The sequence below is a fragment of the Uranotaenia lowii genome, chromosome 2 (assembly GCF_029784155.1).
Source record: "Uranotaenia lowii strain MFRU-FL chromosome 2, ASM2978415v1, whole genome shotgun sequence".
Taxonomy (NCBI): domain Eukaryota; kingdom Metazoa; phylum Arthropoda; class Insecta; order Diptera; family Culicidae; genus Uranotaenia; species Uranotaenia lowii.
Genome location: NC_073692.1, coordinates 251,811,023 through 251,836,022, shown reverse-complemented (window position 1 = coordinate 251,836,022; position 25,000 = coordinate 251,811,023). Strand labels below are relative to the sequence as shown.

The 25,000-nt window shown below is 36.6% G+C and overlaps 1 protein-coding gene across 1 annotated transcript; it reads right to left on the bottom strand.

Moving 5' to 3' along the window:
* Positions 1-6: 6 nt before the first annotated feature.
* On the bottom strand, positions 7-10,680 carry LOC129742512 (phosphatidylinositol-binding clathrin assembly protein LAP). Its single transcript, XM_055734415.1, has 12 exons — positions 10,665-10,680; positions 10,483-10,617; positions 9,987-10,129; positions 9,840-9,915; positions 9,678-9,698; positions 9,338-9,562; positions 9,077-9,270; positions 8,881-9,017; positions 7,613-7,781; positions 6,288-6,555; positions 4,596-4,697; positions 7-2,343 (listed from the first exon to the last, which is right to left on the bottom strand). Exons 1-12 carry the CDS (start codon positions 10,678-10,680, stop codon positions 1,835-1,837), a joined length of 1,995 nt encoding a protein of 664 aa, XP_055590390.1. The 3' UTR covers positions 7-1,834.
* Positions 10,681-25,000: the final 14,320 nt, after the last annotated feature.

Below are 25,000 nucleotides of genomic sequence, written 5' to 3'. Positions count from 1 at the left end.
TTGGATTGTATGGGATCTGCCCGGCAACGATACAGGATTCGTCTATGTATCGTGTGACCAACATCTTTAAAATAAGTGCTGGTGAATCTCGTTTTTAAGCTTTTTTTCCTCAGATTTAAGTTTTTTTGCCTTGAGAGCATAGGAGAAGAATGCTCAAATCTGAAGAAAAAAGCTTAAATCTGAGGAAAAAAGCTTAAATATGAGAGATGTGCTCCACACGGATTGTATAACGTTGCCGGGATCTGATCAAAAGTCGATCACGCTTCCTATACAGAGTAGTCTGTTGTACGGCAAAGGCGTACCACCACACTTTCATGTTTTCCAATAAAAAAAATGTCCTAGACTTACAGTTTCAACACCTATTCAAAATTTTATCCTACGAAGCTCATCTGATGCTTGCCTATCCGCCTGTTCTTCGTTCCTTTACAAATTCTTCCACCTAGCATTTCATCTCGCCGCACGTGTCAAGAACATACTTAAATTAATAAATTTATCGGCGATTAAAACTTATCTTCATAACGCTAACGAAATTAAACTAAAAATCACAGAATTTAGTTACAGGATTTTGATCAAAAATCACATAATTTTGAAATTTTTCGCAAACCTCGACTCCGAATATGATGAATCAATAGGGACGGTGGCTTATTACTGAGAATCTCGTTAACTTACGAACTGTAGACCAATAAAAATACGTTCTTTAAAGCTTCCGTGATCTCAAACGCTAATCAGTGCAGTTTTCGCATAGCAGATATTTTTTGTTATTTTTTCAATCTTTAGTAATTTTCTTTTTGGTGATGATACTTATACATATTTGAAAAAATGTTACGATTGTGCCTAACTCCAGGGGCAAGTTTTAGATTTCTAGCGAAAACTGAAAGCCCTATTCTTCTAGAATCTACTTAGTATTTTGAGCAATTTAATATTTTGGAGTTCTCGAAAGTGTGATAATTGATTTTTTAAACACTGTTACTTTGTCAAATGTGTAAGTTTGTTCTTTGTTCTCTAATAGTTGAAAAGCGAAAAATTAAAAGCTCGTGTTTGAGCAATTTTTCAATAATTGTTTGGTAACAATCAGTTATAAAACAAAATTATGTAAGATTATTTTTTCTGCATGTCCTATAAAATATTTTCGGAATACAAGACGGAAAATAACCTAACTGAAGACATGAAAATAAATGAAGAATAGGCGATACGCGTGAATGAGATAGAAAACGATTGTGAATAATGTGATTCATGATTAGATACTAACTACCATGTTTCAAGGTAAGCGTTTAACTCGAAGATGCGTAGCAATATTAATAGTCAGAACTTCAAATTTAGATATAGGAATGCTTTGAAAATGAAATTCCACTAAAATTTAAAATTTTTCTGAAAATTGGATGTTAGAATTGTATGAAAAAAAAACTGAAATATAACCTTTTATGGAAGCAGATAAAATAAGTCCTATTGAAACAAAATTAACTCAACTCATTTTCTTTTCCTTACAAAAATAATATTCACGTACCATTAGATATATTTTTAGAATAAATAACATTTGTTTTTAGAAGAATGTCTGATAAAAAACTAACAACAAAAAATTAACAAATAATTTTTATAATATTTCCAAATAACCGAAAACTCAATTACAAGAATAAGGATTTGAAGAAGATCTGGAGATGTATCTGAAAATTAAAAAAATGGGAATCGAAGTTCGCTGAAGCGAAAACCAAAAATGATACCCGAGGGAGCACCTAATCATAGCAGAGTACCGATTGCAGGAATAAAACATGAGCATAACAGAAAGCAAAACATGGTCGAATACTGGTAAGCCAACAGTAATGGAAAGACAAACACATTATGAGTTTGAAAGGTTAAGACCTCCATCTAAAGGCTGTTCAGCCCGTGATGATGAGCTAGACGAAAACAACTGTTGCTGTAGTGCGGAGTGCTGCGGTGAACCACCAAGTGCCACCACTTCGCCACTAACGGATACCGAATCCGGTGGGTTCTGCTTTAACTGAGAAGATTCTAAAGATACCAGCATATTAGTATACAATTCATCTAGAACATTGTCGTTGCTCGATTTTGGCTGTTGAGATTGAAGAGCTGGTGATGCAACTGAGCCATGTGGCGGCGGAGGACGCATTGGTGGTCCAGGTTTGTGTGCACTAGTAGTAGTGGTAGTATTAGTAGTAGTTTTTGTGACAGTAGCACTAGAATAACAAGAGATTCCTCCATAACTATCACCTTGAATAAAGGGCTGCTCTTGGTGCGTTTGTAATCGATTAGACACTCCCTGTTGCTGTTGTGTTCCCGCATCATACTCATCAACCAAGAAAGGATTCGGCACCGAACTGTCCAAAGCTGCTTGCAAGTGACACAAGATGAGACCACGTGGGTTAGTTCATGCAAATTTCAAATTATATATAACCCTAACAAACAAGTCCCAAAGATCTGCGGCATATTTTGGGAGTACATATTTCAAAATTTCACATTTGGTAAGTTTTCAAAACCATTTGCTTTCCTCTACTTGCAACCTGGGTGCGTGTTAAAACGTGCAGTTGAAACTAACAGAAAAATTTACCGTGTGAGATATTAAAATGATAAGCTATAAAAATATTTTAAGTTCTTTTTTTTTTATCTTTAAGTTTTCAAACACAGCACTCATCACAAAACAGGCTGAAAACAGTCTCTCTGGCTGTTTGACTGGTACACTCAGCAAAGCTTATGCAAATTCGCATACAATTTTGTTAGAGCAATTATCAATTAAAAATATGTATTTGTGAACGCCCTAAATGATGTTGGTAAAACATATTTAAAAAATCAAATGAAAATAATAGTTTGCTGATTGCTGCTACGAATGCTTTTACTATGATTATCCCATAAACATATCCTACAATTAAAAAAAATCATTTTAAATTTATAAAATTGATCAAAGATGTTATTAAAAAGCTTACGCAACTCTTATATATAAAAGGTAACGTGAATTTTATGACCCTGAGCTTTTCCAACTTATTTAAGACCACAAACTTTTGGTTTTTATTAAAGATATTCGCAAACTGAAAATCATTATGAGTCGACAAATTCAGCCCCTTTGACATGGTTCAACAAACATAGTTTATCTATACTTTGTAGTATTGATTTACAGTTTTATCTCCTATGAAATGTTACTAAAAAAGTGAAGTTCTAAGGAAACGATAAGCACATGCCGCATTAATTTTGAAGGAGCCCAAGCAAAGCGCATTCGTCTTCGAAATATTAACCATGCAAAACAGTATTCGAAAAAATCAACTAAAATGATGAAAATTCACTAAAATAATAATAATCTAAGCTAGCTAAAAAAAATTTCTTTGGATTTCCGATAACTTCAAGTAGAAAGTAATTTGTAAGGATTCGTCGACGATAGCCCAAACATAAAAAAGAATAAGGAATATTTGTTTTTCTTAAAAAATATAAAGGGAGGGTAAAACTTATTTGATAGTAATGATAACACAAGAAAAACATTAGAGAAAACTTAAAAATTAAAAATTTTAAAACGATTCCATATTCCAAACGCAGCGAAAAATTTTTTTAGGACAAACGAATTTTCCTTTGTTTCCCAAACAAAGGAAAAATTCTTTGATTCTGGGACAAATAAAAATTCCTTTGTTTCTAATCCGTTTTCCTTTCCTTCAAAGAATTTTTCGCCTTTGAAATTGAAACAAACTCTTTGAATCAAAGTTTCTTTTAAGTTCAGAGAATAAATCCTTTGTTTCAAAAATTATCATTTTGAATCAAACTCATAATACATTGTTTCAAATAAAAAGGAGTTTGTTTCAAAAGATTTTTTTTTTCAATAAAAATCAATTTGACTTTGGTTTAAATACCAAGTTTTCTCTGAGTGTACTAAATCGTGATACTTTTAGCCCTGCTTTTGAAAGAAAGATGTCCTACTTTTCACTTTTTTCCTACCAAAAGTCCTACTTTCCTATATTTTATTCTGGTAAGTTCAATCTAGGTTTCATATGAAACCTACTTTGAGATAAAGACAACGAATATGATAGTTCAAAGTTGAATTTTTTATCTATAAAATGGCATATCACAATTAAAGATCATACACAAAACTAATCGACTGATATCAATTCAAGGTGTCCGATTAACCATGGCCCACAAAAATGACATCCCTCAGTATTTTAAACTCATGACTTGAAAATTCCTGTTTAGGTTCAAACCAAATAATATGAGTTAATCAAACTATCAATACTGAAACTTTCATGCTGTTAGTGATTAGAAAATTAAAAATAATTACAGTGAAGTGCCAAAAAAAACAATCTGCATACAAGATCATTAAAAGTAAGGTCAGGTAGAGAGGTACACCACCATATATTTTAAAGTGCATATAACTTTTTCATGTTTTAAATTATAAGATCTTCACTTGTTGAACCCTTTAGCATTTCTAATACAAAAACCCAATAACATCTACGGTGTAATCTTTGCCACTGTTTCAAAGCAGCTTTGTTTTGTTCGATTGGTACGCATATAAACCTCTACTTTTAAAGATCTTATACAAATACTGGATGTTAAAAAAGAGTTACCAGAGGACGGCAAAATTACAAATCTGAGAACTAATCGCTTACCAACAGATTCCGTATTACCAAATACTGATGAGAAATTGCTGTCCGACACGAAGGCATTCCCCGTACTGGGCTGAGTACCTGGTGCAGAGGTTCCGTTGAAACCTGTAGGAAACAATCATTAATATTGTTCGAACAAGTTCGTTAAACTCAATTTATTAATTTAATCTATCTTATTAATTATATAGGATACGCTTAAGATATGCGGAGCTGGAAAAGGCAGTTAAACGAGCTTGTAGACGAGTTAAGAGATCCTGGACAAACTCCCCAGCCAAAGAGAGAGGAAGAGCCGCCGCCAATGGAGATATCCGATTACTTTATGACATTTCTCGCCACCTTAGTGGTGCAAGTACTAATGCAAGAATGCAAGACCGAGCAGGTCAGTTATTGACCGATCGAACAGATTAGCTCAAACGATGGACTGAGCACTTCGAACAACTCTTCCGAGTCACGAATAGCGCACCTGACAGAGTGTGGTAACTGGCGAGGCATAACGTTGATCTGTACAACCCTCAAAGAACTCTGCAAAGTGATCCTGAACAGGATCCAGGAGAAAATCGACGCTACACTCCGACGGCAACAAGCTGTATTCCGATCCGGACCACATCACAACGTTACGAATAATACTGAAAGAAATTAACGAATTTCAGGACTCTCTTCTGCTGATGTTCGCTGATTCGGAAAAGCGTTTGACCGACTGAACCGCGAAAACATCTAGGCTGCTCTTTGACGACGAAGAGTCTCAGAGAAATTGTCTGCATCTCATCGAAGCACGGTACGAGGCATTTTCTTGTCCGAACCAATTCCGATAACTGCTGGAGTGAGATAAGGATGTATTTTATCACTGCTGCTTTTTCTCATCGTAATGGAGAGATCTTGATCGATTGCCTTTAGACTAAACCGAGGATTGCCGTTGAATCGTTTGATTATGGAGTAGCTTGACCTGGCAGACGATATTGTTTTGCTCTCCCAAACACAACAAGACATGCAGAGCAAACCGACCTCACCGAAAGCTCTAAGGCAGCAGGTCTCAAAATCATTGTCGGAAAGACCAAGTCGATGGAAATCAACATAGAAAATCATTCCAATTTCGTGGTAGCTGGGCAACAGCTACAGAAAGTGAAGCGCTTCCGGTATCTTGGTAGCCGGATAACGCCTGATGGTGGTACCAGGAAAGAAATCGAAACCCTGATCAGGAAGGCCCGATTTGCGTTTGCGAGACTCCGGAACATCTCACGGTCACGCCGGATCTCTCTACGAACGAAAATCCGAATTTTCAACTCAAACGTCAAATCCGTATTGTTGTACGGGTGGTGAAGCTTGGTGCACATATGGTGTGACGCCATGAAAACTGAAAGTTTTTGTGAATCGCTGCCCGCGGAATATCATCCGTGCTTCGTAGCCTGGCAACTGGATCTCAAATGAGGAGCTACATCGCCGGTGTCATCAAAGGGCGCTAGAAATCGAGATTCGGGATGGTAAGTGGAGATGGATTAGGCACACACTGCGAAGAGATGAGAACGAGATTTGCAGAGAGGCACTTGAATGGAATCCAAAAGGACATCGAAGGAGAGGCAGACCCAGAAACTCTTGGCGGCGAGGCCTAGCCGCCGAGATCCGTTGCGTAATGCTTTCTCTGAACCGAATTTGGCCTGTGGCTGTTGATTTGAGAAGAAAAATCTTTTCATAACTTACCATTGCTAGCCCAAACGTTGTTTCCCATAGCAGGTGCCGCGGTAGCAGCTGCTGGTTGCGGTGCACCAAACATATCAGCGAATGGGTTTCCGAGTTGAAGGAGATCATCCGATGCCTTGGATGCTGAGTTGTTTCCGGCTTGTCCAGCATCGGCACCACCGAAAAGATCAACAATACTTCCACCTTGAGCAGTAGGTGGAGATGAAAGGAAAGGATTTGTCATGGGTGCACTTGCTCCGCTGCCTGCCGTTGGAGATGAAACTTTCGACTGTAAGCGAAGAAAATAAATTTGAATACATATAAGGTACACCGGGGCAAGTGCAAACTCGGGGCAAGTGCAAACGCTCAACTTTTCTATGTTACAAAAAAAAGTAAAAAATATTTCGTCTTCTAGAAATTGTTGTTTAGACCCAAACGAACAATCTGACATAGATAAACTAAACTTTCTTTTAATTTTTCACTTAAAACACGGCACTGTTTGATCACACACAAATTTAAGTACGTACTAGACATGAACAGTGTGTTTTTGTTTGGCATATTTTGGCTACAAAAAAGGGCATTCAAATCCGAATTTTCGTTAAAAGGTGAGTGTTTGGGACCGATATTCAAGTGAAAGCAGAAAATTTATGATAAATTTTCAGTACACCCCGAAAGTTGTGAAAATAATATTCGCTCTTGTTAACCCACACTGCGGGGAAAGTGCAAACGACACTACCGGGGTAAGTGCAAACGCACCTATAAGCCATGTAACATCAGCCATTTCAGAAAATTGATCACCAAAATGGTTCAGCATTACATTAAAATGGTCAGAAGGGGTACCAAAGTGTTGTATCTAAAGCGGATGTTCAAAGTTCCGTAATAACTTAGTAAATAAAGGTCTTTTGCTTAAAACAACAGTCACCAAAAATGGAGTTCCAAAAAGTTATCAATATTGCAAAAAAAACAGCAAATATATGAATAAAAGTTGATAAAACGTACCGGAACATGTATTCAATTCATTTTAGGACCGATACACTGACTCATCTGTGAATTAGTTAGGAAAAAGTATGGCGTTTGCACTTGCCCCCATAAACGGGGCAAGTGCAAATTTTGAAATTTTTTCACAAAAGCACCGTTACTTTTTACCAACATTTTTTTATTTTTCACTTTCAACGGGAATTTGTTTAGAACTGTTTTAGTGATGCAACGAACGATAATTGATAATTTTTGAACATAAACATATTTTTCTAGGACATGTGAAAGTTGAACTATGGTGAAAACCGTTTGCACTTGCCCCGGTGTACCTTACTATAAATTAACATAATGAGCCGAACGCAAAATATTACCTTATACTGGTTCATCGCTGCTTCCTCTTCGGCAAGGGCTTGTGCTTTCAAGCTTTCGTCAATACCGCCATTCGTTGGGTTATCAAATTTCGAGGATGCGGCAGCAGTTCCAAAAGAAGAACTAGTAGAAGATAGGGCGGTAACTCCACTCTTTACGTTCTTTTGATTGCTATTTGAGATAGTTGTGATTTTGGACAGTATTTGATGGAAATATACGAAAGAGGTTGAGCAGTAGAAGGGACATAGTAGAAGGATTTTTATGGTGCCGTGTTCACATCGACATTAGGCGTGAGAGAGGAAGAATTGTAACATTGTTAGTGTATTGTGTGAAAGTGCGCATAAGTGTCCGGAAAATGTGATTGATGAAAGACAGATTAGATGAGTAAGCATAAATCAAGAGCAAATGGAAGAAAGACAAATAAAAATAAACAAATGTAAGTAATAAATCATAGCAATTAAGGTAATTGTATTTGTGTTTGTGAAACAAAATTATAGCGACCTTAAAAGTTATTAAACGATAAATTGAAATTTTCCTAAATCACAGCTCTTTATAATCGCTCTGAACGATTCTCATTAAATTATATTTACAAAAACATAGTAAAAACATGTTAGGAACCATCTAAATTACTAGCTTTAGTCTATCTATCTGATTTCATAGCAAATAAAAGTTTTCCACGATCCACTTCAAAAAAATGAATTATTTTTGTTTCAATACGCCCATTTTTCCAAGGGCGCTTTGGCTTCCAATGTCGTATTCTTAAGACCGAAAATCATAACCAAAATTTTTAAGAAGCATCTGATAGCGGAAATTTGAACATTTTCGAAATAGTATGTATACTTCATAAAATTTGGTCAAGTAAGTATAACTTACTGTCCAAAATAGTAATCCGTGTCTATATGCAGACCGGCAACCGGTTAATTGTTCTTTTTTGCTGAGTGACTCTGGTAACTCTCTTCGAAAATATTTAAGAACTAGTCTTTCAAAAAAAAAAAAGAAAATTTCATGTATTTAGCTTTGACCATTTCTGAGATACCGCATCGAGAAGTTACAGTTAGAGTCAAATAGAACGGAGAATTAAGGTCTAAGTTTTTTTTACAAGGAATCTAAATAAAATCTATAACAGCAAAAACCGCTTGATCGTTTTATTGTTGAGGATAAAACAACTGCAAACGAAAATCGATTAAACTAGCATTTGGCGACTGAAATAATACTAATATGAGATAGAATGTGTTCGGGTTTTTCAACTTATTCTGGAAACTAAACTCACTTAGCTGTTTGTGTTGGGGTGTTTGCGGCAGAACCTTTTTTGCCCTCGAGTGTGGCTAGATGTTGTTCCAGGGCTTCCAAGAGGGAACTTGGTGCTTTGGTGAGATCCGGTAAATCACCTTTGTCGATGCCAACGTTCTGTAACCAAAGCAGAGTTAAAAGATGGGCAACGGCAATGGCTTAGCAGAATAACACACCTCGGCCACTTTTAGAAATTCACCCACACGATCCATGCGAGTTAGAAATTTTTTGTATAGATCTAATGCGTCCCGGCATTGTTTTTTGTTCATATCGAAGTACTTTTCCAACAAATTAATAATACCATCGTTATAACATGCAAATAATCTAATCAAGTCTCTGAAGAGTAACATGAAACACATATTGATAACACCTGTAATAACAAAAAAAAAGCATTTAAATCCACTGTCCAGACAACCAGATGGTAGACTACTCTGTACCATTTGTCAAATCATTAGCTGTACAATCAAACTCGAGAAGTGAATCAAGTTGAGCTTGTAGAACGGGCAAAGTTTTTAGCAATTTATCAGCATTCATCACTCGAAGCGATCCTTCTTCTTTTCCTCTCTTCAGTTTGCAAAAATCGAAAGCAACCGTACGATAAGAAATCGCCTTGTCGTTCAAGTATTTTGCATAGCGCCTTATGAAAGGGGACATGTCGTATCCTGAAATTGGAACAACATGGAATACACTATCAGCAACGATCCTAAGTATAAAAGTAACATCGTAAACAGAAGAATTTTAGTAATATATTAGTTTAGCGATATCGGCAGAACTTACCCATTTTAGCCCCAACAGCACCTTGGGAATAGACAAAAAGCATTCGTACATTAGTTGAGGATTTGGTATTAGTAGAAGCAAGTGTTACATGTGTTAGAAAGGATCGAAATGCCACAGTTAGTAGCCATTCTGACTTCAAATCAACAGGAAGATTTAACTTACCTTGGACACCACCTTTATCGAGAAAGTTACTCAATTGAAATGAAGAGTTACTGGACGCTAAGTACTGAATAAATCTCTGAAAAAAGTAGAATTCAAAAGGTTAAGCCAAGGGATTCGGATGGTTTAAAAATTTAAGTTATATCTAACCTCATTCCCATATGCCAGCATATGATGTGTCGTGATGAGAGCCTTATACACCACCACCCAGTTGGTGTTTTGCGATCTTTCAATGAGTAAATTGGCTACATGAGGAATCGACACATTTGGTTCATTGGTGCAATGGACTAAGTCTGGAAAAGGGAAAGAAAATTCACGAAAAAAAATCATCCTTCAAAGTCCACCGTTTGCCCGAGATTATATGTTTCAGAAAGTTTAAATTATGTACTAAAGTTCATGCGCATTGACTGACCAATGATTTCAAGCGACAGATCTCAGATTTTTTCGGGTAATCTGGAAAATTAGTTGTAGAATCGACTATCGAAAATCGTACGCACTACTAGATAACATCCCTAGAAACACACATGAGATAAGTTTCCTTTCCAATACTTCTTTTGTCTCACGACATAACTTGATTAACATAATTTATAAAATTCACTCAGTCCATGGCAACCGTTCGCCAATTTCTCGCTCCACTTGGTCTAACCACCTCTATCGCTCTTGACGCCCCTGCACGTCTCGTTCCTACCGGATTCGTAGCGAACACCTGTTTTGCAGTGCAGTCGTCCGGTATTCTGGCAATATGTCTTGTCCAGCGTTTCCGGCGAGCCTTTACCATATTCTGGATAAATTTAGGATAAATGGAGAATCTTATACCAATATTTCCACCTCGAAGGACGTTCATTATTGGAGTAGACTCTGATTTGTGGGTTTAAGTACTAGATACATAAACTTTGATGGCAAGATTTAATTTTTAGGAAATAATGATGCAAAAACAAAGTATTTAAACCAAAAAAGAGGACAAATCTTGAGATAGAAATGATTGATTTTTTGCAAAGATTCAAAATCATTCTATCAAAATTACGGAATGTTTTGGCGACATTATTAATGTGGCACAAAAATTGAAGATTTTTTTTTATAAATATCGCAATCATTGTAGTCAAGATAATTAGCAGTCGGTCAATTTCGTTCGATCCTGACCAACGACTTGAAGGATTTAAAAATTTGGTCAATATCAACTCGACGTATTTCTTTCAATTTTGCATTTAAAAAACCTGAACACCCGTCATTTTGAAGGTGCGTGTGTGTGTAGAATGTTCGCCTATTTTGATTTTGGAATTCACTCTTCAGTTGTCAAAATGCCGTCCAAGGAAGAAGAGCAGCGTATCAAAAATTTTGCTCGCGCATCGCGAAAATTCGAGCTACTCGCACGCAAAGCTGGCAAAATCCCTAAAAGTTGCCAAATCAACCGTTACAAATGAAATTAAAGTGTTTGGGGAACGTTTGTCGACAGCCAGGAAGTCTCTATCGGGGGGAAATCGAAAACCGGAAGCCGCTGAGACGACAAAGAGAGTTGCCGGTAGTTTCAAGCGAACCCCTAACCTCTTTCTCCGAGATGCCGCAAATAAGCTGGGTGTATCGTCTACAACCGTGCATCGAGCTAAAAAACGAGCCGGACTATCGAATTACAAGAAGGTAGTGACTCCAAATCGCGATGATAAACAAAATACGACGGCCAAAGCGCGATCCCGGAGGCTGTACACGACGATGCTGACGAAGTTTGACTGCGTGGTAATGGACGACGAAACCTACGCCAAAGCCGACTACAAGCAGCTTCCAGGACAGGAGTTTTATACGGCAAAAGGAAAAGGAAAGGTAGCAGATATTTTCAAGCACATGAAACTGTCAAAGTTCGCGAAGAAATATCTGGTTTGGCAAGCCATCTGTACCTGTGGCTTGAAAAGCGGCGTTTTCATAGCTTCCGGGGCTGTCAACCAAGAAATTTACGTGAAAGAGTGTTTGAATAAACGTCTGCTGCCTTTCCTGAAGAAACACGGTTGTTCCGTACTGTTTTGGCCGGATTTGGTATCTTGCCATTACGGTAAAAAGGTCATGGAGTGGTACGCCGCCAACAACGTGCAGGTGGTTCCCAAGGACAAGAACCCTCCCAACACGCCAGAGCTGCGCCCAATTGAGAAGACCAAAAAAACTGCTAAGGACGAGCAGCAGTTCAAGGCAAACTGGCTTTCTGCGGCGAAGAAGGTGGACAAGGTGGCTGTACAAAATCTGCTGGCAGGGGTTAAGCGTAAGGCCCGGTAATTCGGATTTGGAAAAGCGGAAGCCTAACTGAATATTTTTCCTGAATTCTATACTAATTAAACTTGAAAAAGAAATTGATTTGATTTTTTAAATAAACGATTTCACCGATTTACACGCGTTTTTCCTTGACCAAATTTTGACCGTATCACCCTTTAAGTTTCAATTACTTATAATACTCGGAGACCAAAGAACTTGAACGGTCGACTCCGAAGGCAATGTTCCGAAATTTTCACTGAGCCATGCTTTACTACATTCAAAGTCAAAAAATCAAAGCAGACAATTTTTCTTTCTCCACGAAATCATGCAACAATGCATGACAACGACGCTTCTGTATTTGAAACACTTTGGCAAAACATGATGTGTTAAAAAAGGACGCCGACTTTAAGCTTTCGAACGTCTCAATGATGATTGCCTTCCTTGATGATTTTCAAGCTTCTAGGATCACAACTGATAAGCGATCTATGGAAGCTACCAGATTATTTTTTTTATTTTTCGCTTTGTGTAGAAAGACAAAATCATTACCGCAATGAACTGACCAGCATGTGTTACTGCTTTTTTAAACATGTGTGGTTTTTCACATTTTTCTATCTGAAACATTCATGATCGCCTATCATTTACGAATATTTTAAACAATGATGCGCGTTTTCTACAACTTTGTAGAGCATAATAAACCTCTACCGTTTGAAACAAAAGTTGGAATTTTAATTTTTTTCTTCGTGGTAAGCTTTGGCTAATTTTTAATGCTTTCAAGTTATGAAGCATGTTTACAGGAGCAAATGTTCTCTTCTTTAGAGCTATAATGAAAGACAAAGGCACTAGAAAAAAGTTCCACTTTTTGCCTTTTCGGACCAATGTGCAACGGTTCCAAGTTTCGTCGATGTGGAAAATTTGATCAATAGTCACAGGAAGGAGGAGGATGATCGACTCAGAAGTCAAGTTATCCGACACAGCGAGATTGGCAAGAAGCGAAACGGGGTTTGCATTACCTGATTGTAACCAGTTCACATCGTCTGCATCTAGGAGCCACTCAGGCCAGTCTGGAAATGTATGCTGATGCTGATTGGGCTGGTAACTGATTTTGAAAAAGACACGTCACACCAATCTCCATCTTCGAGGACAATCAAAGTGCTATCAAGTTCGTCGAAGGTGATCGGATTTAAAACCGAGCAAGCATATCGAGACGAAATACTTTTACGTACGAGATCTTGATGAGGAAGGAGTTATCAACATGAGGTACTGTCCATCAGGAAATATGCAAGCAGATATCCTGATGAAGCCGTCGCAGCACCAACGAATCAAGTTCCTTCAAGGGCGGATTGGAATCATCGGAGATCTAGACGAGGAGTAGTGTTGAAACACGTGGTATTGAGTTGCGTCTATTTTATTTTTGCAGATCATAGTAAGCAATTCTATGTTAGTTTAGCAAGCCTAGAGAAAAAAGTTTAACTGCCGGGCAAAGTAGTTCGTTCTACAACTCTCGTACGAATTGCAATAGATTTTTCATTATTAGGTAATATTTATCAATCTTAACAGTATTTTTTTTTGCAAATATCATTTCAATACTAAACACATTTAATCTAGCATTGCATTCATAATCCCATCGCGTTGAACTCGCTACAAATTCACGTAAGTTACATGCGACTTCCATAAAGAACAAGTTCTTATAGGGGCGCGTTTACATATTTACTCTTAGCATCCACGTGAAAATCAGATCGTATGGATTAGATCTATCATGTTCATAAATTTTACACATGATATAAAATCTACTTGTTGACTGTAATTACCATACCAGGGTGGCCAGCGAGTTTCCATGTCCGAATTCCCGGTTTTCCTGATTGAGATTTTATGGTTTTCCCTGTTTCAAAATGCGCAAATAAATATGTCCACCAGGTTTTTTGACCAAAAATTATGATATGTTTATGCAAGTTGAACGTAAAAGTGTGAAAGGATCTTTTTTTAGTTTAATCTTGAAACTCAAAGGTAATCACATTACAGAATACGCTGAGTCCTAGATGCTTGAATCTGTTCACCTAGATTCTGGTAAATTTATCTAAATTTTCAGTCTGGATTTTCAGTCCTATCTAAAAAATGCGTGTTTTTATTCGATTTTTCAATTTTAATTTCTACTAGTTTCAGCGAAAAATGTAAACAAGAATCACATAAAACTTAGTATCTTGTTACATCTTCTGCGTTTATCAATTAACCGAATAAAATGGTAAATTTTTTTTTTTTGGTTCCGACATCTTTCCCGCGTGGCACAATTCCCGATTTTCAAAAGTTATAATTGAGCTAATTTTTTTTATGGGTTTATAAGCTACCTGGCTGACCCGGAAAGGAAAAACAGAACGGGGGACAGAAGAGGAAACTTTACACGAGAGTAGCATAGCTTAGAACAGGATAGCGGCAACAGAGCCCGAGAGTTCTGAAGCACCAGAGGGAGGAAGCGTTAAGATAGTGCTCGACGGAATGGGACAGATGGGCCCTACATGAACTTCGAGTTAACCCAACCTCCAATTCAACCGAGCAGTAACAGTATGACAACATACGCCAAAGTCTCGATATCATTGTCAGAAGGGTTCACTAGCTTACCGTAGTTTAATTTTCCCTACCTGTCACCTAACCTTACTCGTTTCAATAAATTTGAATTTTTGATTTTTTTTACTCGAGATTAACATAGATAAGTTAATAAAAATATTTTCAAATATGTCAATGTTAATAGATCCAGAACAAATGCTTGGAAACTCGGTAATTATACAAAAAACTAGAATGACAAGAAACAGAACTAATATCAGAATTTGTCTATCTGAATCTGAAGCGTAATAATTACACAAATAGTAGTACAGAACACAAAATGTAATTATACAGAGTTGTGAGAAATTAAAAAAAAAAATTATCAAAATGTATAACAGTCATCTTATCAACAGACTGACTGTACATAAAACGCATCATCTGTTAATTGTGATGTTTCCACTAAGGAATACTACTACCCTTGTTTAGCAGAAGGGAGAGCAATTGTTACATTTTCCATTCATCTTATGATCATGGCTCATTAAAAATGGACACATCTGAACCTACAATATTTAAACTAATAAAAAATGTTCAGCACTTTTTCTTTTATAGATCTTAACCTTCCAAAGTCGTTCGGGTCAATATGACCCGAAGCGCACATTCAAATCATCATAACTCTTCGAGAAAAAATCGCAAAAATTTGATTTTAAAAACCTCCCTGGGGAATCACGAAATACACAATCTGTAGTACCAGGCAACTTCCTGTGACCACCGGAAGTGCTCCCTCAAAAAAATCCGTAATTAGGCTGTTCGGGTCTATATGACCCGAGAGTTTGCGTAAGTTCCCCTGGCCGCAAATATTGACCGATTTCGATGAATTTTAATTCATTGTATAGATAATTTATTCTAGTTTCTCAATATCGAGAAAATAGGTCGAAATATTTTACGAGATCACCAGAGGCTGATTCCGGATGAAAAAAGTCCCGAAAAAGAGCTCTTTTTAGAATGCTTATAACTTGTGACAGATTCCAAATATTGCGCTGATTTTATAATATTTGGAATTGTCAAGAATAAATCTATCCATGGATGTATAAATTTTTGGTGGTCCAAAGAAAGTTTTGGCCGCTATCCCGGAACTTCCGGTAGAAAAAATTCTTACTTCAAAAAAGTCACCCAATTTTGGCTTTGCATTGCTGTATCTCGGTTACCAATGGATCGATTCTCTAAATTCAAATTTTAGTTTTTTTTCGCTAACTTTATTATTATTTTCGTAGAACATAGTTGGTTCCTCAAAAATCTCAGTTGTTCAGTATATGGTAATGAAACTCACATCTTTTTTGTCATTTTTCAAACTCCCCCTCGTGTCGGTGGGTTTACGCGATTTTGTTAGCGTGATTTCTCTAAAATTTGAACTCAAATTGGTCACTTTTTATAAACCTAGAGATTCATTAAAATCTCCTCTTTCGATTGACATACATTTTGTGTGGTGTTTTGAAAATTTGTAGCAACGTTTTTCGAATTTACTGAAAGCTGCCAGATTTCAACCAGTTTGGTCCACGTTTTCAACAGGTTGGTGTACAAATCTCGCACCCCTCCCTCACGTAGCTGCGGGAGAAACAAATCCTTTAGCTCTCTTTTGGTCGCTCACCAAATCTACTACCCAACCCAGCAGCAGGAGGAACTGCCGTCTCGCCGCGTGGTTTGTTGATTGATTGTGCTGATGCTGATGCCTCTTTGCGTAGTAAATGTTTTGATTTTAAAATAGAGAAAGATTATTTTTCCAAATTGAAATAAGCTTCTTGAATCTTTTTAGATATTTTATCATTAGAATTCTTCAGTGATACATTTGTTTTGAATGTTATCATGATTCTTTTCTTTTATTTCAAGCAGTGTCTACTGCAGGAGACACAAAATCTATGATTCAAGTAATAAATATTCTGAAATTTTAATCAGAAACTTTAATCAGAAATCGGAATTTGAATCGGAATCTGAAATTAGAATCTAAAATTTGAAATTGAATTTGAGTCTGAAATCGAAATTTGAATCTGAAATCTGAATCTGAAATCTGAATCTGAAATCTGAATCTGAAATCTGAATCTGAAATCTGAATCTGAAATCTGAATCTGAAATCTGAATCTGAAATCTGAATCTGAAATCTGAATCAGAAATCTGAATCTGAAATCTGAAATCTGAAATCTGAATCTGAAATCTGAAATCTGAATCTGAAATCTGAATCTGAAATCTGAATCTGAAATCTGAATCTGAAATCTGAATTTTAAATCTGAATCTGAAATCTGAATCTGAAATCTGAATCTGAAATCTGAATCTGAAATCTGAATCTGAAATCTGAATCTGAAATCTGAATCTGAAATCTGAATCTGAAATCTGAATCTGAAATCTGAATCTGAAATCTGAATCTGAAATCTGAATCTGAAATCTGAATCTGAAATCTGAATCTGAAATCTGAATCTGAAATCTGAATCTGAAATCTGAATCTGAAATCTGAATCTGAAATCTGAATCTGAAATCTGAATCTGAAATCTGAATCTGAAATCTGAATCTGAAATCTGAATCTGAAATCTGAATCTGAAATCTGAATCTGAAATCTGAATCTGAAATCTGAATCTGAAATCTGAATCTGAAATCTGAATCTGAAATCTGAATCTGAAATCTGAATCTGAAATCTGAATCTGAAATCTGAATCTGAAATCTGAATCTGAAATCTGAATCTGAAATCTGAATCTGAAATCTGAATCTGAAATCTGAATCTAAAATCTGAATCTGAAATCTGAATCTGAAATCTGAATCTGAAATCTGAATCTGAAATCTGAATTTGAAATCTGAATCTGAAATCTGAATCTGAAATCTGAATCTGAAATCTGAATCTGAAATTTGAATCTGAAATCTGAAATCTGAAATCTGAATCTGAGATCTGAATCTGAATCTGAAATCTGAATCTGAAATCGGATCTTGAAATTTAAATCTGATATCTGAATTTGAAATCTGAAATCTGCAATCTGAATCTGTAATCTGAATCTGAAATCATGGACGTGAACTTTAGAAATGTTGCCCATCCATTAAAATATTAAATCAAAAAAGATTCAAGCAATTCCTACAACAATAAAGCATTCATTTCGTTATCAGCATCAGCACAATCAATCAACAAACCACGCGGCGAGACGGCAGTTCCTCCTGCTGCTGGGTTGCGTGGTAGATTTGGCGAGCGACCAAAAGAGAGCTAAAGGATTTGTTTCTCCCGCAGCTAAGTGAGGGGTGTGAGATTTGTACACCAACCTGTTGAAAACGTGGACCAAACTGGTTGAAATCTGGCAGCTTTCAGTAAATTCTAAAAACGTTGCTACAAATTTTTAAAACACCACACAAAATGTATGTCAATCGAAAGAGGAGATTCTAATGAATCTCTAGGTATATAAAAAGTGACCAATTTGAGCTCAAATTTTAGAGAAATCACGCTAACAAAATCGCGTAAAACCACCGACGCGAGGGGGAGTTTGAAAAATGACAAAAAAGATATGAGTTTCATTACCATATACTGAACAACTGAGATTTTTGAGGAACCAACTATGTTCTACGAAAATAATAATAAAGTTAACGAAAAAAAACTAAAATTTGAATTTAGAGAATCGATCCATTGGTAACCGAGATACAGCAATGCAAAGCCAAAATTGGGTGACTTTTTTGAAGTAAGAATTTTTTCTACCGGAAGTTCCGGGATAGCGGCCGAAACTTCCTTTAGACCACCAAAAATTTATACATCCATGGATAGATTTATTCTTGACAATTCCAAATATTATAAATCAGCGCAATATTTGGAACCTGTCTCAAGTTATAGGCATTCTAAAAAGAGCTCTTTTTCGGGACTTTTTTCATTCGGAATCAGCTACTGGTGATCTCGTAAAATATTTCGACTTTATTTTCCAATATTGAGAAACTAGAATAAACTATCTATACAATGAATTAAAATTCATCGAAATCGGTCAATATTTGCGGCCAGGAGAACGTACGTAAACTGCAGGTCAAATTTATCAAAAATAGATTTGTACGAAAATTTTGCGAACGGCTTTGGAAGGTTAATATAAAACCACGTTCAATAAGATTGTGAGTAACTACCCTGTTAGGAAAATGATAGATTTATCCATCATTTTCACTATCATACACACTGCTGCCTTTGTGAAGTTGATTTTTGTTGATATTCTTTTCAGTAAGACTAAAAAATGATAATAATAATGAGAGAACACTCACCTGCGAAGAAGCTGTTCAACGTGTCTTACCGTATGCTTTGCTAAAAGCCTGTTTTAGAAATATTTTTGTTTTATAGAGAACTTCTTTAAAAATAAAGGACCTGAAATATAATTTAACGAAAGACAAACTACAAAAAGTACCTATTACAACGAAAAAGATTTTTTCAGGAAACAGTTCAAACAGCATTCTCATCCAATGAGCCTCTAGATCTTGTAAAATGCTTGATTTAAGAATAAGCCTCCGAAATTCATAAACCGCAAATGCACACTTACTAGAGCATTGGGGAAACGAATACCATTGTACATCTATTCAATTTCTATCTACCATATCAGTACCTAATTGTTAACGTTCTCATTCAACTAATTATGGTATCTACTATTAAATCACCCACCTATCCAGTATCCTAAATAGACTATCCTAAAAGATTGATTACAGTTGTCTATCTTTCACAATACTATCTGTTCTAACCTAACTTGCGCATGGTGATCAACAAATGGAAATATCAACTTATAAACATCTAATTTATTTAACATTTCCACTGCGCAATGCTCTTTTTGTCCGATGGAAGGGAGGGCAAGTGTTTCAACTCCCATTCACATTATCAACATGGATCATCAAAGGAAAAATTATACATCATTATAATTTTTAAACCACTTTTAAATTAAGTTTCTATGATCTCATATCGAGTAAGGTTATGTGCTACCGCCCTGTCAGGTTCATGTTAGTTTTTGAGCTTGTTTCCAAACCATGAACTTCCATAAACACAAGAAAGCACAACATCGCCGTGACCCAATAGAGCTTAGGGTAAGTTATAATTGAGCTAAATTATAAGAAAATATGTTCGAAACCAAATAAGATAAGAACTTTGAGGCTATGTCGTTTCTCAGCAATTTGATGTTTGATTTTTGAACCTACGTTTTGATTGTTTTTGAAAATTATTAGCGTGTTAGTACATAAAACACGAATAAAGTTAGGTCTTCATGGATGAATAACTTTATTTATATCTGTCTTTAAAAGTTCTATTAACATTCAAATGTTGGCATCAATTTTTTTTCGATATTTTAGTCGAACTCTCAACTCCCAAAGTTTAAATGTGTTTGTTAGATTTTTGCTAATTTTCTCATGTTTCGTTTCAGCATAACGTGTTTTTCTGAAAAAAAAATGAGCTCCTGATGCATATTCTAACATCATCTATTCTGAACTAGTGTATAATAATTCCAATTATCAAATTGATGTTAATATTAAATATTAGTTTTCAAGACGTGGATTCAATCGAAACTGTCTGATTTCAACGTATGAATTCACATCAGAACTATAAAGTCGCAGCCAAATCATTAAAACCATGTCATGTTTTCACTGTAAAAGTTGACCGCGAATAGTATCGAAGAAAATTTTAAAGCTGAAATTCGATTTCACCACTCGCCGCACGCTAACATTGCACTGATGAACTGATGTAACTCCCTAAGCGAATGAAAGGTAATTTTATTGCCTAGAGCTCTGGGCGACATCTAGCTCATCATTTCCAAACCATAGGCTCCTGTGTGAGCATTTTCTTTACCACACGAATGCCAAAACGTTGGTAAAGTGTCACAAATAAACAAATAAACAAAATTTTCTTTACCACCAACTCCAATGACCAGTGACAGTAGGGCTTGAGATATAGCTCAGTTGGCAAGTCTGTTGTCTCCTGAGCCGATGTCCGCGAGTTCGAACCCAAGAGTAAACATCGAACACAGTTGTACCGGATAAGTTTTTCAATAACGATCCGCCAACTGCAACGTTGATAAAGTCGCGAATGCCATGAAGATTGTAAAACGACTATAATCGAAACAAAATAAATAAAAATCAGTGACAGTAGCACCTAGAAAAAATATAAATGGCAAAACAGTGATCAAATATGAAAAAAGTAGTCACCTATATGTGGATTGAAAAATTGCATAAGGTACTAAACCACGAACAATTAATTGTGACTCACCATAGCTATTTTCTATTTTTTATTTTAATCTTGTTTTGATTATGGTTCGAGGTGATTGTTAATTCTAAAATTTATAGTTAACGCACATTTCTTTAAAAGTGCGCCATTGGGAAGCTGGGGGGAATATATAACAGGGCATTGTACTCTTTGATACTTTTAAAGTAGTAAATAACGATCGTGATTAAAACTGCCGACCACGAGGCAGCAGTCGGCATCTCAAATTTCAACAACACCAAATTATGTTCTTATATGTGACCTTTTTTATCTCCCAACAACTAGGGAAAAATGACGATAAGGAACATTTCGTCAGTGTACGTAGACTAAGAACAAAAATTCATTTGAATCAATAAAAAAAATGAAGTATAAAACAGACAAACATCAGCTTGCATGGCCTGAAAACAGAGAAGAATTATCACTGGAAATAGCAGTCGGAAAGAACGGAATTTTTGCATCGACCACGATAGAATGCTTACTGGGCGTATCTCAAGTTTGTTACACACTTTTGGCAGATGGAAATAATGTCCAGCTAGAGAATGGTTCTGAAAAATATGATGATTGCTACGTGATTTTCTTCTGATTCTTTTCAATGTTGTGACCCACGTTGGATACTTAGTATATGAGCTCAATTCAAAGTACGTTTTCGGTTTCGTATCCCTTTCCGATAAGTACGCCAACAACATATGTATCTCAACTAATTAAAACGGTCCAGAAAAAGCAAGCGAAGTATTCTACTCTATACTCAAAATTGTTATCAAAATTAAAATATTGAGTAAGAGCAAGTTCACTGGTGTTGGGAAAAAGTGGTAGAAATTTTGTCACTATTAATACATTTTGAAAATTTTGCCATGCAAAAACATTTTCAAGATCTGTGGCCTTCAAGTTTTTCTACAACACGTGTTGTGTTTTCGAATGCTGTGATGTAAAAATAGCAATATTTCTATCACATACGGCTGAAATAGAAACAGTGCTGTAAAAAAATACCACGCCCAAAGATCTTGAAAACATTATTGCATGGTAAAATTTTCAAAATGTCAAAATTTCTACCACTTTTTCCTAACACCAGTGAACTTGCTCTAAGGTTATTCAACAGTAAATCTTTACTCAGAACTGATGCCACAACCTCGGAAACTAATCTCAAGTTTAGAATTCTACCACAGTTTTCCATTTTTTTTTCACTTTTTGATAGAAATTCAGTTCTAAATATTAAAAAACTGATTACGGAGGAGGTTCTGGTTGCTTACTACTAAAATTAAAATTGTATTTTCGATTTAAAATTTTGAATTTTCGAAGTGATTGAAACTAACAAAACTGACAGATTTGCCATCCAATTTTAAGAAATATTATTCAAACAAGTAAGTTATTCATTATAGAGTCTTAAAATATTCTAATGAAATAATACATAAGATTCTCTATCATTTGTGAACAAAAAAAGGGATTACTAGAAATTTAGAGTCACCAGGTGCAAAGTCACACTTAGCAAAATATAATAATTGGTGTTGTTTCATTTTTGAGCCACCACAGAACTGTTATGTTTTAGAAAGTGCAATTCCAAATGAATTTGAGTACGTAAGATTGAAGGTATGCAACTTTTTATTTGTATTTCCGTACGTTTATAAGTCTCAAGTATTGGTTTTTATTGTGTTCCATAATTTTCTGACTGATCGTTAGTTAGTTCTGTGTGTATCTAACTTAATCTTAACTAAACAAATAAACCGAATTTCAATAATTTTCAAATTTACAAAACAAATTAACCAAAATCAAACAGCTTCCCATTTTATTCTTTCACCTACCAGCTGCGAACACTGCGTGCGGAATCCTGCAATTCCACGGTGGTCCGGGTTTCCAACATTGGAGTTATCGGGTCAGCGGGGAGAAGGCGGTTCGAGGAAGCTGATCGTAAGGCGAAATCCCACATCGTGAGTTTTCTTGCCAACGAATGTTTGGAGGTTGTCAGAAAAACTTTGCGAAGGCCATGTGGGAAGCGCTCGAGAACAAGATTTGCCAAGAAGTCCATCGGTACCCAGAATTTACTCCGAAAGCAGCTCAATCGAATTAAGCTGAAAGAAGGTGATTCGATGAGGGAGCACATTATCGCGTTTGAGAACCTCACCCGGCAGATGATGAAGGCGAGGGCCAATCTCGAGGAAGTGAAAACCGTTTTATCATTGTTCCAGACGCTTCCTGAGTCGTTCGATCCTCTGGTGACGGCTCAGGACAACTTGGCGATGGATGATCTGATGCTGCAAGTTGTAAAAGAACGATTGCTGGCGGACGATTTGAAGCCTACCGATCGACATGAAGACGAAGGCACAAGCAAGGTTGCAGAATTTTCGAGTGAGAAGAAAGGTGAAAAAATTCGAACCGAAATGCTACAAATGCGGCAAGCATCTTCAGAGAAAAGGTTGCGAACGAGGCCAATTCTACGAGTCAGCGGAAGGCGGTGAGTTTTGTTGAAAACCTTGGAAGCTCAATGAAGCAGGAAGGCAGGCTTATTTTCAAACTGGAATCCGGATCGAGTGAACCTGGTCAACAGCGATAACGATTTTTTCGAATCTAACTGTTTGAAAAATCCCGTCGTTATTGACGTTGCTAAGGAAGGGCAAAAATCGTTGCCAAGGTAGCAGGAAAAATTTATTGCCATAGCAACACAGAAAGCCTTTTGGTAATGAACGACTTATTTTTTGTCCCTGAATTCAGGGATAACCTGATTTCCGAGAGAAAGTTGGCGAACACTGGTATCCATGTTAGTTTTGAAGCAAAGCAAGCTGTTCTTAAGAAAAGCGAAGAAACCATAGCAACGGCCAAACAACGTAGTGATTTGTACGAGATGGATTTTGTCGTTGAACAGTAGTCGGCCAAAGTCAAGAGAAGCTCCAAGTCGTCGTTGGTCGTGCAACTCCCTTCCGAGCGAGGAGATGAGCTTGAAGTTCTAGGTAAAAGCTATGGCGATATCGATGACGTTGCCAAAGGTCCCATCGATGATGATGTTCCTGACAAAGAGAACGAGCTTGTCGATTTAGAAATTTTCAAAGCAGATTGTGATTATTCGAGTGCAGAGAACGCAACACCAGGAGCGCTTCCTTCGCACAAGTCCCGAGGACAAACCTCGCTGAGGCGCAACGGATGGGAGCGCAGGCTCCCTGGTAAGTTCCTCAATGTTTCCACCAGTTATAGTGCGAATTCTGCTGCCCCACTTTCCACAGATATACAGATATAGTTATCTGTAGCCGTTAAAAAGGGTTACCACATCCATCAACCGTACCGTGAATTGTAGGACACCCTGACTTACCGGATGCTGTGTGTTCAGCCGGATATTTGTTTTCCGGTTGCTTACATGCTAAGCTTACAACCGAATCAAAGCGCAGAACACTGCCAGTGCTTTAAGCGAACTGTTCGGTACTTGCGAGACACCGAGCACATGGTTTTGGAATTCACCAAGAACAAGAATGCACCAAAAGTCGTGGGCTATGCAGATTCCGATTAGGCCGCTGATGTTGTGAACAGAAAGTCCAACAGTTAGTACACTTATTAAGTATTCGGCAGCACGGCCCTGTGAAAAACAAGATGAACGTGGCAACATCAACGAGGCAGCGGCGGAGGCAATTTTGTTGAGTTGTCTTCTGTCCAGTTCCAGAAACTTTTCCCTGAGGTTAACCGATTGAGTCAGGTGATGTCATAGCAATCAGTGATTTTAAGTTTGTTATAAACGTTATTCCTATGGAAACATTCGTCCAAAATTCTATAGAAATCGCATTTCTTGGTTCATGCCTGAAATATTGTACCTCGCGTAACTTTTGATCCCATCGATAGAACTTTTCAAAAACTTCAGATGTGCTAGCTTTATATTTCAGCAATCACTCTGCAAAATTTCAATAAAAAAAATCAGCGTAGTTTCTGAGATATGGCAGTTTGAATGGTTAAAGTCCAAAAAGTCCGATTTTCGTAGAGTTACTGTATCTCAGGCCACACAAACTCCAGAAAGCTTAAATTTTTGTGATACAGCATGGATCACTACAAATCTGGACGCGTTAAAACGTGTCTATCTCGGAGCTATGTAAACGAAATGAAAATGTTTTGTAATCAAAATGTAGGGTTTTTATTGCACTTCAAAGGAAAAATAAGAAAAAAAATATTTCGATGTTTTTTTTTATAAAATTTC

Bases quoted from the DNA above. Each gene is read 5' to 3' on its own strand.
- LOC129742512 (XM_055734415.1), bottom strand. The intron at 9,916-9,986 runs GTTAGATATAAC...TACTTTTTTCAG, and splicing joins TGCTGGCATATGGGAATGAG to AGATTTATTCAGTACTTAGC. The intron at 2,344-4,595 runs GTAAGCGATTAG...ACTTGCAAGCAG, and splicing joins TGGTAATACGGAATCTGTTG to CTTTGGACAGTTCGGTGCCG.